Raw genomic sequence first — 16,322 nt, 5'->3', positions numbered from 1 at the left:
ATTTGTAATGCAAACTATGAAAATAAAAAAGACCACTTACATTGGATAAATTGAGGTGTATTGGAACAGTGACCTCAGATGCATTTTCAACAGTAACATATTCAATAACAGTACTACCTGCTATAACAGGGCCTAAATTCAAAGAGTCCTTTCCTTTACTTGAAATATTTATTGATGGTCTCAGAACTTCATATTTAAGTGTTGTTTTCAATGGAACTGCTTTTTCATAAAGAATGCCCACAGAAAGCTCAGCTCTAATTTTGCCTTCATAGTTAGGTGAAAGTGTGATCTGGAGAGAAATATACAAAAATATTAAAGAGAATGCTTTGTTAAAATTATTGCAAGAAACTGAAGAGGAAATATATACATGATTAAAAATTTCATTGGCTTCAAAAAAATATGAAGATGGGAGTAACAGAAGTAGACATGTTTCAAGCTCTCAAAAATAGGTGCCCATTCTCAAGATTTACCAGATGTGAATGAGGTAATCAAAAGTGATTTGAAACATAAAAGTCACCAACGAAAAATAGAATACTTTTATTTTCTGTTTTCCACATTTATGCCTGGCAAGTCTTGATAATGGCCGCCTATTTTTGAGAGCTTGAAACATATTAACTTTATAACCATCTTCATATTTCTTTGAAGCCGATGAAGTTTTTCAACAAGTATCATTACTAGAGCCCGGATTTTGATGACCTAAAAAATCTCAACTAATGCCCTTAAAAAGTGCAAAAAAATGCCCTTAAAAAGGGCAAAAAATGCCTTTAAAAATNTTAAACAAGTATCATTACGCACTATTAAAATTGTCTTCGAATTTTTTTTTAATCAGTTAAAAATGTACAGTAGAGGTGTGAAACCAATACCAGTTTGCATCAGTGATAATCCCTCCACTTAACTAATAATACATCTTATTATAGCAATGAAATAGTAATCTAATCATCATCTATTATAGTAATGACAGGTGACTTACTAGAGTATGTTAATAATCTCTGATACTCATTAGGAATATCAGATATTATTTTAATTAGGACTCATTAGGAAAATAATGAAGATAACATACAAACAAATTTTGTTATTAAGTCTGGCAAATTTCTTTTATTGGCATTCAAAGTCAGATAAATAAAATTTAAAAGCATTAACTTGACAGTAAGGAATTAATAACCGAACTACTTGAGCAAATGTATCGTAAAAATAAAAAGAATCATTTCGTCACTTCTTAAAAAGTGTTGGATGAATATGCCTACACAACAGTTTTTTCTTTTGCGCTTTATTTGCAGAAATTCAGAGCATTGTCACGAAAGCGTTTATGGGAGCAATAAAATTTTTTTATGCAAATTCATAAGAGCACATATAGAGTTTAAAAGTTACTTATACAAATTTGTAAAACTTTATTAATTATGAGATAATAGGTCAACAAATTTTAAAATTTAGAACCATAAGGTCAATAATGCATTGGTGTGACAAACTGATGTTCAAAATTGATAATATAAAAATTATCTGAAATCTAATTATGAACATTTGAAAAAATTTTATTCAAAAAATGTTCCTTTTCTCAACTTTGACAATTATATATTTTTTTAGAAATAAAATATGGCCTGATAAGATTAATATCATAAACCAAAGGAAATATACATTTTTGAAGTAAAATGACAAAATCTGATCTGTAATAAAAGAATACAAATCACATTTTGTTCACTTTTTAATATTTATTTAGTTTAGGCTGAAATAAAATTGAATCAAGTATGACATTCCGTAAAAAATAAACTGTTTTTCTCTTTCTGTTTATCTATTTGGTTTTCTAGCATTTATCACTGTGGATTTCCAGATTTTAATTGCAAGTAGGGGGGAAAAATAGGTTCAGTCAAATATATTTTAGTCTAAAGCTACATATAAGGATTAATGTACATTATGAACCACCTTATAGTTTCTTATACTTGATGTTACAACAACATGAACCATTTTTAGTAATCAACTACACTTGTAAAATTAATTGAAAAGAAACTTAGTAAGTTTTGATAACAATAAAACTGTTAAGACATTAATTTAAAGGTCTGAATCTGACAACCTACAAAATAATCAATAGCATTTCTTTTAATAGGCATATATACCTCAATTTCAGTGGCTCCTCCATCATTGCACTTGACAAATGGAGGTAAATTAATTCCTAAAAGGTGTATGGTAACAGGCATATCATCCACAGTGGCTGCAACACAAGAGACTTCGTAAAAACAGGGTACATTCAGCATATTTTGGACAGGTAACTTTAAAAGTTTCGTAATGCCAATGGACAATTTTTCTGGATAATGCAATTCTTCAGGGCCTTGAACAGAATTTATATTATGCAAACCTAAAAAAACAACAACATTGTTATGAATATTTCATTTACAAAAATGTTCAATTTTTGTATAATGACTATAAAACACTATATGACACTATGAAATTATTTTAGTATCTCAAACATTTACTTTTTTTTTGTTGGTAAATCTACCACTAGAAAAACTCTACAATGTAGAACAAACAACTACATTAATTCACTGATTTCTGGCTTAATGCAATTTTTATTCATTAAATTATATAAATTCAAATCAAGTCAACTGTGTAAAATCTAAACAGATTCTAAAAATATTTTATTTGTAACTTTAGAAAAAGAAAACAGCTTTATTTTTGTAGATTTGGATTAACACACTAACATAACAATAAGAACTAGTAATGGAATAATTCTATGGAAATATATATCCTAAGACTATAAAAAAAGTTTTTTTTGTTGCTTAGTTGCTTTCTTTAAACATATGAAAACAGTTCCTTCCATCTCTACAATCTCAAAAATCTCTACAATCTCATCTCTCAAAAATTTTATTTTCAGAAAACTGCGTTTGTGGCTAATATAAACTGACGTGAGCTTGCTTCAATCATAAAAGAAATAAACCTGCTATTACAATTCAATTAGAAGGTCCAAATACTAACACTTTTTACAGCTATAATTTCAAAAAAAAAAAATAAATAATGACTATATACCTAGTATATATTTTTTTAAAAAAATATATTAAGATAATGATTCTGAGTATTAAATATATATATTTTCATAAGGTACTTTCTTCTGTCACTATAACTTAAATGGTAACTGTACAAGTCACTAAGAAAATAACAGTAAACAGATTCTGGTTTTCTGATTCCATTAAGTTTGATTTTTTTTCTTCTTTTCATGATAAATTTCGCACTCAATAAATAAATTTGTATTATTCATAAATTTTATCAAAAAGTAGTTTTTAAATTCCGTTCAGCTTATAATATTGAGATGTGTTTCGGGTTTTAATATTTATGCTAGTGCCCTTTTTAACTATTGTTAACTATAATTTTCAAGTGTTGTTTTTATTTAGATTAATAAGTTTTCCTTTTTCTTCCCCTTATAATTAGGTATGAAATATATTGCGCTACTTAATAATTGGTTTTATTTTGCATCAGTTAATTTGGTTTTTTTAAAGTATTTTCAAAAAATAAATTTGTGAATTTTGTATTTTTTAAATTTGTTTTTCTTGTCTAAACTTGCAAATATTTTTATTCTTTTAAATGTTACTTTTAAAATTTAGGAGAGCTTTTTTTCCTTTCTTATTTTAAAATGTGTTACACTTTTTCCTTGTAATTTGGTTCAATAAAATACAAATTAGTGACACTTTTTGGCCGATCCAGAAAACCAGGAAATTCAGACATCCGGGATAGCGAGGTCCTGAGCATCCCGGATAATTGGTTCTCTACTGTATTATAATTTGATATCTTATTTTTTATCAAAAATTAACAGCTTAAAACTGAAGTTCTTTTATTATAAAATAGTCCAGTAACATCACCATTTCAGGTAACGTATTGTTTGTAAAAAAATATTGAAAAATTTTATGAAAAACATATTGAAAACGGTATATAACCTAACAATTTCGAAATTACTAAAAAGCAAATGTGCTATATTTACTTTTATGATGAATTTTACAAAATTTATTTCTAGCAAAACCTGATATTAGGAATTAACTTTACATAATGTTACTAAACAATCTGGTGAAAAACATGAACTAATTTTAAAGCAACCAAAGATGGAAGAAAAATCAAAAACTGTGTATTAAGTTGCAATGTTAACTGAATAAAATGCTTATTAAAATCTAAGGATCTTTTAATTGAGGAGATTTAAATTTTTATATAACAATCTGCTTATCCTTAAGAAATAAAAATAATAGCGTAACAATCTAAAACAAAAAAAAAAAAAAAAAAATTTACATTGCAACAAAACAAATTATAAATTGTTACCAAATATCTAACCTTCTTGTTAGAAGCAAATTATGCTTTCTTATTTAGTACTTAGGGGGGAAAAAATTAAGTATTTTGAAAAAACTTTGTTTTCATCAAAAAATCAAAGCCCTGGGGTTTATTGGATGAAAAACCTAGGAAGGCTCGGAATTTTCAAACCCTGTTTATTACAGATCTGTTCAATTTTTAGCACATCATTAATTTTAAAAAATGTTACTGCTGTGTATGAATTTACAGTTACTTATTACACAACAAAATATTATGAAAATTAATTTAATTCTTCAAGATTTTAGGAAATAGTTTTCGTTATGGATTCTAGTTCAAAACATTTTTTTGATACTTCTTTTCTTAGGGTTTTACTTAATTCCTATAAGCAGATGCTTTACCAGTAAAACTGAATTTCTTGAATTCTGTCAATTTTGAAGGTTAGTGTGGGTCTTCTACTTAGGTACCTTAAAACTGCCCCCACCCTCAAAAAAGCACTAACTTTTTCATGTGCAGCATCCTCCTAATCGACACTATTCTTTTAGAATGATTCACACTCCTCATAGAGTATCATTCTAGGCAAAAGGCAGAATATATTAATGAAAGAACATGCTCTCTTCCCCTTGCCTGTAGTCCTCCCCACATTCCATTGTCGTTCTAAATTGTTTTACCCTTGATGCATGGTCTAATTCTAGGTGTTAAAAGTACAGCTTTTTGTTTTGAAAAATTTAACTGAAAAATTGCTCCCATCAACTATAGTGATGCTGAAAAATTAAGGTATTTTTTAAAAAATTGTACTAAAATTAAGTACTTTTAAGGGCAGCAGATTAAAAATTAAGCAGTTTTTAAGGACTGTGGGAGCTCTGTGATGGTATAGACACAAATCGAGAGCCAGGGATGAGAGTAGTCGGAAAGTAAAAAAGAGGAAATCCAAGAACAGGGGTCTGTGTAGGTTTTTCTGAGAGGTACCTATTTTGTGAAAATTTAGGCATAATTTGTGAAAATTAAAAACTTATATTAAAAAATCAACACAAAAATATATATTTATCGTTTCTTAGGAGACACAAAAATAAAATTTTAAGAAAAAGTATTTTGTGAAACTGCCGTTTTTCCTAAAGTTGAATTTGTGAAGGTACCGCTAAACGGTAGTAAATTTGGCTTGGACAGATCCGTGAAGAATGAGTATATATATAAACAAAAATTTGACAAAAAAAGTGCGATTTTTTAAACTTGTAAACCATGTGATTATAAATCCCAATATCAGGGTTTTAAAAGCTCGTAAATACAAATCGCGATATTGGTTTTTTAAATCTCGTAAATAAGAATTGCAATGTACAATATTTAAATCACCTGAATAAGAATCGCAACGTTCAACTTTTAAATCGGGTAAATACGAAAATGGATGTTTGATAAAATCACGATTTTGAAAATGCATAAATACAAAACACGACATTGGATTTTTAAATCTCGTAAATACGAGTCATAATGTACGATATTTAAAAAGCGTAAATAAGAATTGCAATGCGCAACTTTTAAATCAGGTAAATACGAAAATCGATGATTGATATTAAAATCGCGTGAATAAAAATCGCGATATTTGCAGAGTCTGGACTTGGGATTTTTAAAAGGCTTGTTTGTATTGTTTTTTGTTTAGACATAATAAATAAAAATTTACAAGATTAAATGAATGAGTAAATAAATATTTTCACTGCAAATCCACCTCTATTTTTTTTGTTTGATTTCACTCCAGAATACAAGAAGCAGCGACGTCTGAATTACGAAAATACGAGCTACCCCGCCGACAGATAAAAAATATGGAAAATCTTATTTTCTGTGCGTGAAATCTGAGAAAATAGCTAATGTGAATAAAAATGCGGAGGGGTTAGCAGCTAAGACGTAGTTTGAATTTTCTGTTTTTCTTTGAAAATCGTAAATAAATATAACAGGGTTCCCACTCTTTTAACAAAGCCAAAATTAAGGACGTTTAAGGACTTTAAAAAAAAAAAAATTAATAAGCACTTTTTTTTGGAAAATTAAGGACCTTAAGACTATTTTTAAAAATAGTATTGATTGTTTATCATCGAATATCTATGCACCACAAGTTACAGTGCCAATTATTTACCTGTCTTAAAAAAGAAAATCAATCAATAAAAAAATAATAAACCATTTTTTTAATGTATTTGTATTAATTAACAAGGCTCATCAAAGCTGGACCAGGTAATTTTTGGCAAACCAGGGTAGAGTTTTTTTAAACATATTTTTCAGATTGTTAAGGGTTAACGCCATCCATAAAACGAATATATATTCCATTTTTAATGATTTAATTGAAATTGAATTGTAAAATTAGGATTTAAAATTTTTTTCCGTATTTTTAAGAAATAGAGTAAATAAAGAAATTTGGGAAAAAATTATTACAAGTTTTTAATAAAATGTTTTTAATGAATGCTATTAATAAAATTTCCTATTTATATTAAATGAATATATTGAATGGTATATATATTAAATGAATTGATACTAAGAATTAGAGTTATGCATGAGAGTAGTTTTCTAACTATATTAACTTAACTTAAATTAGGTCCTATTTCAAGTAAAAACAGACCATACTAATATCTAAGCACTTTAAACCATTCCACTTTTTTTTCATTAAGCTTAAAAGAAAATTTTTTAGGTCATTGCACTAAATATTTGAATGAAAATTTTTATAGAATAAGAAGATTTACAATTATTTGGTGATTTTGATTATTTGACAAGATTTATAATTTTCAAACCAATGTTTATTAGTTCTCAGTGAAACATAAATAAAAGGGTTTAAAACGATTTTTTGAAGGTATCAACACATTTCTATGGCCTTTGCCTATAGCCCCCTCACACATATCCTTTATTGTCTCTCTAAAATGCCCAACTTTTGATGCACGGATTAATCCTAGTTAATAAAAGAACAACTTTTTGTTATGAAAAATCGACTTGAAAAATTGTTTCTATCAACTATAGTGACCATGTGGCAGAAATTTTTCAGGCTTTCTGTGACAAATTTCCCCACCATTAGTATTTTTCTGCAAGATACTTTTAATTATAACAATTAATAATTTAAAGTAACAGAAAAATTGTGTTTACAGAAGAAAGTACAGAGTAAAAATTTTTAAAAGTTTTTTTAATTATAAATGTAGTATTTTTTTAATTCTAATATTATAGGCGATATTCTAGCATTTTGTAGGACTAATTATTATAACACACGTTAATTATTTCCTCTCTCGAATTTTGTAAATTCATTACATAATTTAAATTCGTAAATGAATGAAACGATTATTAATTAAAAATCTTAAAACCTGTGGCAGTAAAACCCGAAATAAAGGTCGACGACGAAATCACGCTAATAGGACTCTTTAAAAAAGAGAAGTTCGAATAAGTTTTTCGGTTGTTATAATAAATAAGATCGCATTTAAAACACCGGATTTTAAACTTCGTGGAAATCTATAGCAATCACTGCCAAAAAATTTATAAAAAAAAAATTTAATCATTATGTCAAAATATTTCAGAATAAAATATACATTGTGTCTAAAATATATCTGAACATTTTAAAACCCGAATAAAAGCAATATCAATAACTACCAAAAATACAATCAAACACGACACAGTTTTATGATACTCTTGGCGTAAATTAAGTTTGTAAAGTTCTGGACCAATGTCGCCTTGTCACTGCAATTTTGTTACAGGGTATAGTAATGTTGAAAAATTAAGGACTTTTAAAAACCTTATACCATATTTAAGTACTATTAAGGGCCCTTATTTTCCTAAATAAAAATTAAGCAGTTTTTAAGGACTTTTAAGGACCGTGGGAATCCTGTATAATTATTTTACTTCAATGACTGAATTTTCACTAAAAAACGGAATATTTATTTTAAAAAAAAAAAAAANACTTTTAGAGAATCTGAGTTTTTGATAAAAAGGCTGAAATTCGAGAGACAAAAGCGAAAAAAATCTCATCCCTGTATGAAGGTCAACCAGTTTTATCCCAAGAAAATGATTTTTATAGAAACTTCAGAGGGAGGAGTGAGGACTTCAATAATTTCGCTCCGCGGAAAATTAAATTCCTCATAAAATATTTTAACTTGTACAAAAATTTTTTTTAGCGGAAATTAGTGGGAAAAATGGAAAAATCTGAAAAAAAGCGGAAATCTGCGAAAGAATCTCATCCCTGGAGAGCAATGAAAAGTGTTTACTCAAATTAGTGTTTCAAATTTTGCATGCAGTTATAATATCAGAATTTTAAAAACCATGAGAAATAAATTGTATACATACAAAATAAAATACAAAAGAAAAAAATGATCGAAACACACATCTCCGATGGCATCAAGCATGCTGAAAAGTAATTACTGAAATGCCAGATTCGAAATTTCCATGTCAGAAATTTATTCAAATATATCACATTGGTTAAATAATTCTTCTGTTACAAATTGGAATTTGCAACAAAATTGCTACTTATTAAACTATAATTTTTTTTTTTTTAAAAAAGAGAGGAAGAAACACCAATTATCTTGCAAACAATCTTTTAAACGTTTTCCATTTCGGAATTACTTTTATATTATCAATGGTATACTTTTGTGATTGCCTGTTCATGACGTTATTATCTGAAGTTATTAAAGAGTTTTTTTCCCCCAATCTAGCATTTTTGAAGTTTTGCTTTTCTATAACAATTTTGTTTTAAAAAAAAAAAAAACTGTCATCTCTGTTTCCCTTTAGACGGAAAATAGAGTGGATTTAAGTAAAACTGAATTGCAGTATTTTTAAAATGATGACTAAGCTTTTAAATAGATTCTAATTTATTAATCTAAAAATATTAAAATCAAAAACAGTTGATTAAAATCATTTTGGAATACTGGCAGTATATGAATAATTATTTGTTAACAAGATGACTGTTGGGCAGTTCTCAAACTTGTGAACGTCAGTAGAATAATCAAAGTAATTTAGTGAAGAGAAAGACTAGCTTCGAAACTCCTGCTTAAATACTCAAACAACATTCTAGAAGCTCTAGACAAGTGTCCATCTATGATTGGCTGAAGACTGAATGACCTGCCATCCAGTATCACTATAACGTCACAAGATATGTCATGCACGAGCTGAGCTTTGTTTAAGGAGGTCAATCTCACGCAGGGAAAAGTAAACAAAAATATTACGACACCGTTATCGAAGTTGAAGTTCAGACATAAAAAAGTTTTTCTGGTTGATTTAAGCTTTAACAAGATTAGAAATGATAATATTAAATTCTTTACGAGTTCTTTTAATGGGAAAAATACTTTTAGATACTATTTATTTAGTAACCTGAATTAGATAAGCATCGTTTAAGTTATACTTTTTACATAGGTTTGAGCAAAACTTAATATAGTAGGTTTATATAATCAAATAGTGTATCGAATTAATTCACATTAATAATTATTGTATTGAATTAAATAAATATTGTTAATAAGGAGAATTACTTAGTTTAATATAGGGGATGGGATTTAAACAAAAATATGCTAATTGCCAATAATCACGTGTGAATGAGAACTTAAAAAGAATAAATGTTTCGTTAACAAGATTTTGTATAACACAATTTAAATTTTAGATAAGCGAAACACTGAGAAAATCTTTTCCGAATAGAAAAAAAATTGATTTGCAGAAATCCTCAAATCTATGTTCGTGGAATTTTGGAAAAACCACACGCCTGAATGCAGTAAAATAACTTAGTAATACAAAATGATACCTTGTAAATGATAAGGATTGTATCTACTGAGTCCAGCTTGAAGAGGTGATATGAAAGACATCATTGGTGGTTGCACAGCTCCATACGTTGCATTATATAACATGCCATTATGAAAGCAATTGCTGGGACCATTTAAAAAGTTTTGGGTTTGAACAGAGACGGGATGATTAGGAAACTGAATACTAGGACAGTTAGAGCATGAAGAAGATGGTCTTGTAGAAGAAGTAGTATTCTGAAAGGAAAACTGGCAATTTGGACAAGATGACTTAACATCCATTTTTATGCCAGCATCACTTACTGCATCTGAATTGGAGATATTTAACAGGGGGTTGTCATTAGGTTGTCGTAATTCAGTTAAAGTGCTATTTACAGAAGGAGATACGAGAGATTGATTTCTACTTATTGGAGAGTTCTGAATTGTGGTGTTGTCCTGCTCTACTACAGTCAGAGTATCATTAGGGGAAGGAGTAGCCGAAGTTAATGAAACAGAATTCAGTATTTCATAGCCATTTTCTTCTTGAGATCCCTTTTCAGAATGGGATGTGACATTGGAGGTAGAGTTGTGCACAGGACGGTAATTCTCGAATATTTTAGAGGCCAATCTTGATGGCCGAAAAGTGGAATCTCCCTCCAAAATATCAGACAGACCAATATCTCGACAAAACTGACTTGATTCAGAAGGAATGCTTTCAGATGATAGAATGCTTTTCATTGCAGACATTGTAGACCCTGAAATAAAATTACTATTTTACATAAATAATTTAAAATTAGCATTTATTTTTATATTTTGTCTAAAGAACAAAAGGTGCCTTTGAAGTGCAATATTAAATATAGAATAACAACATATTGGATCAGGAATAATGTAATCAGTAAAAAGGGAAAAAATTTCTTAAATACCAAGACGCAAAATAAAGAGAAAAGAGCGAAAGGGTAAATTAAGCCAAATCCCAAAGGGTAAATGAAGCAAAGAAGCCAACTTTTCACATTAGCTATCAATAATCAGAAAAACAATAATACATACAACATGAATAAAATTAAAATTAGTGCAGTTTTAATTAAGGTATTTTTCTTAGTATGATTCATAAAGGTATATACTTAATAATACACATGAACTTGAAAGAAAAAAAAACTCTGTACCGAGCAAAAATTAATGGTAGTGAGTAAAAGTATTTGCAGCCCTTCCATTTTCCCTGTTTTTTCCTTCCAAGCATAAAAATTCAATACTATAAAAAAAAATAATAGACATCAAAACATAGTTTCTTCTAAACATTATATTTAAGGTTAAATTTATGATGGAAAAAAAATTAATTTTAAAATGGAAAAATAGAAACTTTAAATTTAAGCTTAAATAATTAGGTGAAGTACTGCATATTCTCAAAACCAAATATCTGATCCATAGCACATAGTATATTTAAAATCCCACTATACAATTTGTGACATGAGGATATGTTTAGCATCATATCACTACAACGTCACGGCAATTGGGATGTTTGCGATAATGAACAGAAATAGAATTTCGAATTGAAAATCAATTCATAAATTAAAAATATTTCCCTTACCTAAATTACTTTTTTTATGATGTGTCATTGTATACTATAACAATAAGCTATCTACACTTGAAACTTTTTTTAAAAAAATAAATAAATTTTTTATAATATAAGAAAAATTTCTAATTGATAGTTATTTGGAGCCAAACACAAATTTAATAAAAAATTACAATAGGTACATCAAATAGGTTACATCAAATTTAATAACAAATTACATTCCGGCACTATTAAAGACTGTAAGAATGCTATCTTCCGATTTATCATTATATAATTATTTTCTGATTAATTTGAAGATCTATTTCAATATTAAAAAAAATAAAAAATAATTTACCAGAGATTTCAGCAGAAAGTTCTCCAAAATTAGAGTTCTTGGAAATATCAGGATAGCATTTTGTAGGTGTTGATACAGTTGTACCAAAATATGGCTAGAATAGTAAGAAAAAAACAATTTCAAAAATGATTGTGTTCTGAAAAGCGAGGAATATCAAACAAATAAAAAGCTTAAACTGTTACTAAATAATTGGGAGATAACTATTAAAGAAAGTATTAGATTTTTTTAAATTTTTGAGAAAAGGAAAAAGAACTTTTATGAAAGTTTGTGGCAAGAGTGCAGCCACAAGAGAGCAGAAGTTCACCGAATTCTTAAAAACATTGGAGTTTATTCTAAAGGATTAAGAGCCAAAAAATATTTTCTAAAGCAGACCAGGCAGAGATCTTTTTTGAAATGTTTTTTCGATGAAAAATGTCCATTAAAGGTGAAACCTATTCCAGAAGTTAAAGCGAAGAACTTTAGACTTTTTAACTACATATAAAAAATGGATGGTTCTAAAAATTTGAAACCAATAATAGTTTGGTAAGAAAATTTATATTTAATACTTTCCTGCTAGTTTTTTTTAAGGAAATATATGCATGCTAAAGATCCTTAAATATACCTTAAAATTTTTTTTTCTGATTAAATTATTAAAAAAATATACAATAGAAGATTTTTTATAATGTAAATCTTAAAATGTGATGCTTTGCATTACATATAGTTTTCTGTTACATAAATTATCTCACATCTCCTCAAGCTTGCCTACTATTCATGACAATCTGTGTATGGAGCAGGTTAATATTAATGCTTTAAAATATTAATCAATTACAAACTTTAAAATACAAAAATATACAATTTATTTCTTATTTATAGAAAAATATTTAAATGATCAAGAACAGGACTAAAGAAAAAATTTATTAATCTGGTAAACTTTAGAGATAGTACTGTCTAAAAAAGAATTTTTCCTCGTAGCCTGTGAGCATCTATAGTTTTTGCTCAGTTAAAGAAACTTTTCTAAAAATGCAATTTACATTGTTTATACCAGTAAAATATTGCTTTTTATACAGAATTGTGGTTCATAGAACTGCAATGTAGGATTTTCAATGTCATGAAATTTTTTGAGCCTGTGTTTATTATGTTGAGGATCGTTTGGATATGTTAATTCTTTAACAGCTATAATGCAACATATCACAATTTAAAATAATCCTAATTTCAGAAAATATATATTTCAGTTAAATATAACCCTAAAGTATCAAATAATATGAAACAGAAAGATAAGATTTAAAATTTCTTTCTCCATTCATATCTTTAAGACACAATTTCAAAATAGTTTCAGGTGGTTCGTCAATGATAAATAAGAATAAATTGCTTTCAAACAGGATACAAAAGCCTGTTATTAATAAATGTATGGAGAAAGTATACTGAGTAGTTATATGAGATTGTTATAGCATAGCTGCCAACATGGATAGGAAATAATCCAATCGATGCTACAAAATATAAATTTCATGATAATTGTTGCAAAATATACTAAATATTTTACGCATAGAGAATTTTAGGATCCAGTATAATGCAATATTTTCCAGTTATGATTTCACATGAAATGTTATGTAGTATGTTTATTCATAATTTTGAATACGCATTTAATTCATCAAAGATAGTTAACTGAATTTTACATGAGGCTTCTTTGACAGTGATATGAGGCTTCTTTGACAGTGACACTTATTTACATATTCAAGCAAGCAATAATCTGCACAAAAATTCGATTTCAACAGGTATTTTTTAAGGAAACTTACTCAATTTTAGGGAATTCTCGAAAATTTACAAAAACCAGGAGAATTTTTATTAAATCAGTAGACCAGGAGAAACTGGCAAAATCCAGTAAAGTTGGCAGCTATGTTATAGGTAAAAGCAGGGGTGATTGTGAGCCCAACTCAAAAAACCGGAAAATTTCTTGAGTAAAATCATTAAAGATGCTAATGTCTTCATAAATTTAAATCATCGATATTTTCAAAACATTGAATTTTAAATAAATTATATACAGCATAATTTGAATGAATAATTATGTATAAGTTTATTTCTATCGTAAAAGTAAAAAATCAAAGTTAGGAAAAGAACACTTAACTTTTGTTTAAGACATGTCCTATGTTTTAAGTGTTTCTACACAAAACTTTTTTTTTTTTTTTTTAATATCTTTAAATGCAAGTCAGAAATAATACAAATAAAATAAAACATTATTAAATAGAATATTGTATTTTAAAATCAGAGGTACTGACTCTTTCTCTATGAGAATCATCTGATAAGGTTCCAACATTCTCAGAGCATGGACCAAAAAGAGCACCAATGGAAACTTGATGACCGTGACTGTTCTGCAATTCTAAATTCCAAGATATGGTAGAAGAATCCTCTGGCTGTTGATCTGAACTTTCACTTGATTTGGATACTGAAGATATCTAAATACCAAAAAATTTAACAGTATAGTAAGTTCTGTGCAACGAAACTCAATGATTTAAGAATAATATGCAGGAAATAAACTTCATCAATTGAATTTTAGGTACTATTTATTTCATTAGAGTAGGTGTCCCCAATGTAAAATCACCAGGTGTAAGTAAAATTAAACTGCTTTTATAAGTGACGTCCATTTTTTTTTATTACAAAGAATAAATAAAATATCTGAATTCAATCGTACCAGCAAAATAAAAAAAGTGCCAAACTTTTTTCCTAATCAGACAGGTTATTGCAAGAAAAAAAAAGCGCACAATACAAATTAATTAAAAGATAAAGTAAAAAAAATATATAACTATTCCTTACAATGCAATAGCAAATCTATCAACTAACAATATTATTGTTTAAACACTGCATGATGGTAGAATTTACATGTTTGTATTTAACATTAAATAATCATATTTAATTTAAAGTACGTACTTCAAACATTTGTTCTTTCCTTAATGCTTCCTCATCTTCCCTCAGCAAATCGTTTACTTCATCTAAAAAAATACAAAAGCATTACTTTCCCAACTGAATTATGCCTAAGCATGCATAAATATAAGAAAATTAAAAATTTTAAACCTTACCAGGTTTCATGAATTCTGAATCGGAAATACCGAATTGGGTGCTGGAAAAGAGATTAGAAGTACTGAAAAAGTTACTAGCTCCTAATTTGTTATCTGTATCCAGTCCTATTCCAAGTTCATTACAAGGTAAATCCTTTTCTGATACAAATGAACCATATGGAGATGTGGCAGAAACAGATACTAAAAAGTAACAGTTCCAAAATATATAAAAGATTTGAATAAAAGTTTAGTAAAAATTTTATGTTTAATTTGTGTTAAACAGATTTTTTTTTATCTGATTAACACAAATATCTTTTCAATGGTTTAAAAAAAAACTAGTTTTCCTTAAAACAGGGCTACCCAAATTGTTAAATTGCTCTTTGGGGTTTATGGCAAAAAGTCAAATCAGAGGTGATTATGTCACAAAGTGAAAACCCTGAAAACTTTGTGCAAAAACTCTATTACTAGTTATCAATTTATATACTATTCCTATTTAACATGTTTTAAACTAAGATTTATAAATTAAATTCCCCACCAATAACGACTTAACTTCACAAAAAACATAGTTCAGTTCTTATATGAATTGTGCTATTGGATTTCAAAATCACGTAGATCACCTTATTGGATTTTAAAATCACGTAAATATGAATAACGACACTGAGTTTTAAAATCGCGTGAATATCAATCACAAAATTGGATTTAGGAACACGAAAATACAAATCGTAATACTGGATTTTTTAATCGCGTAAATACGAATCGCAATGCACGATTTCTACATCCTGTAAACACCAATAGCGACATTGGATTTTAAACTCACATGAACAAGAATCGCTAGTGATCAAGTTCAATATTGATTTAAAAAATTTGTAAATACAAATTAGGATATTGCATATTTTAATCATGTGAATACGAATCCTGATGTACTATTTTTAAATCGTGTGAATATGATTCACAATGATTAACTTTTAAATCAAGTCAAAACAAAAATCGGCACTTGATAGTTTCAAAGATTAAACACAATAAGAGAAACAAAATAAGACAAATCAAAAAATAAAAATTGCGGAAAAGTCATGTGTATGAAAACTTGTCATTAATGCAAAGAGAAGGTTTCAAAATTTAAATTGCGGGAAAATTTCACCGGACAGTAAGCTTTGATTCGTGGAAGACCAGGAATCAATGGTCTTGAGATACACGAAATTCTGCGATAAAAATCACACACCTTGCTCCTAGACCTGGAGGGATAATACGAGAAATCCAAAACTCAGTTGAACACCCGGAATTCAATCACTCCTGGTGAAAAAAACATCCTTCCTGAGTCATATCCAAATGAGGAGAAAGTTTGAGAGAAAGCTATATAGTATTGCAGTGTTTGCTAGTTGGCTTTGATATAAGGATAGCTT

The 16,322-nt window shown here is 28.0% G+C and overlaps 1 protein-coding gene across 6 annotated transcripts in view; it reads right to left on the bottom strand.

Annotated features, from left to right (window-relative positions):
* LOC107444724 (centrosomal protein of 192 kDa) overlaps positions 1-16,322 on the bottom strand; it is a 69,431-nt gene that overhangs the window by 39,206 nt on the left and 13,903 nt on the right. For 5 of the 6 annotated variants that reach the window (XM_043039715.2, XM_043039712.2, XM_043039714.2 and 2 more), the window contains exons 10-16: positions 14,944-15,123; positions 14,795-14,856; positions 14,146-14,322; positions 11,894-11,987; positions 10,016-10,744; positions 2,109-2,347; positions 41-289 (exon numbers count right to left, since the gene is read on the bottom strand). In XM_043039715.2, coding sequence (XP_042895649.1) covers positions 41-289; positions 2,109-2,347; positions 10,016-10,744; positions 11,894-11,987; positions 14,146-14,322; positions 14,795-14,856; positions 14,944-15,123 — 1,730 coding nt within the window. Of the gene's footprint in view, positions 1-40; positions 290-2,108; positions 2,348-10,015; positions 10,745-11,892; positions 11,988-14,145; positions 14,323-14,794; positions 14,857-14,943; positions 15,124-16,322 lie in introns of all 6 variants that reach the window. The other variant, XM_043039716.2, reaches the window with a different exon arrangement.

The sequence above is a fragment of the Parasteatoda tepidariorum genome, chromosome 4 (assembly GCF_043381705.1).
Source record: "Parasteatoda tepidariorum isolate YZ-2023 chromosome 4, CAS_Ptep_4.0, whole genome shotgun sequence".
NCBI classification, from domain to species: Eukaryota; Metazoa; Arthropoda; class Arachnida; order Araneae; family Theridiidae; genus Parasteatoda; species Parasteatoda tepidariorum.
This window is presented reverse-complemented; position numbering and strand designations above follow the sequence as displayed.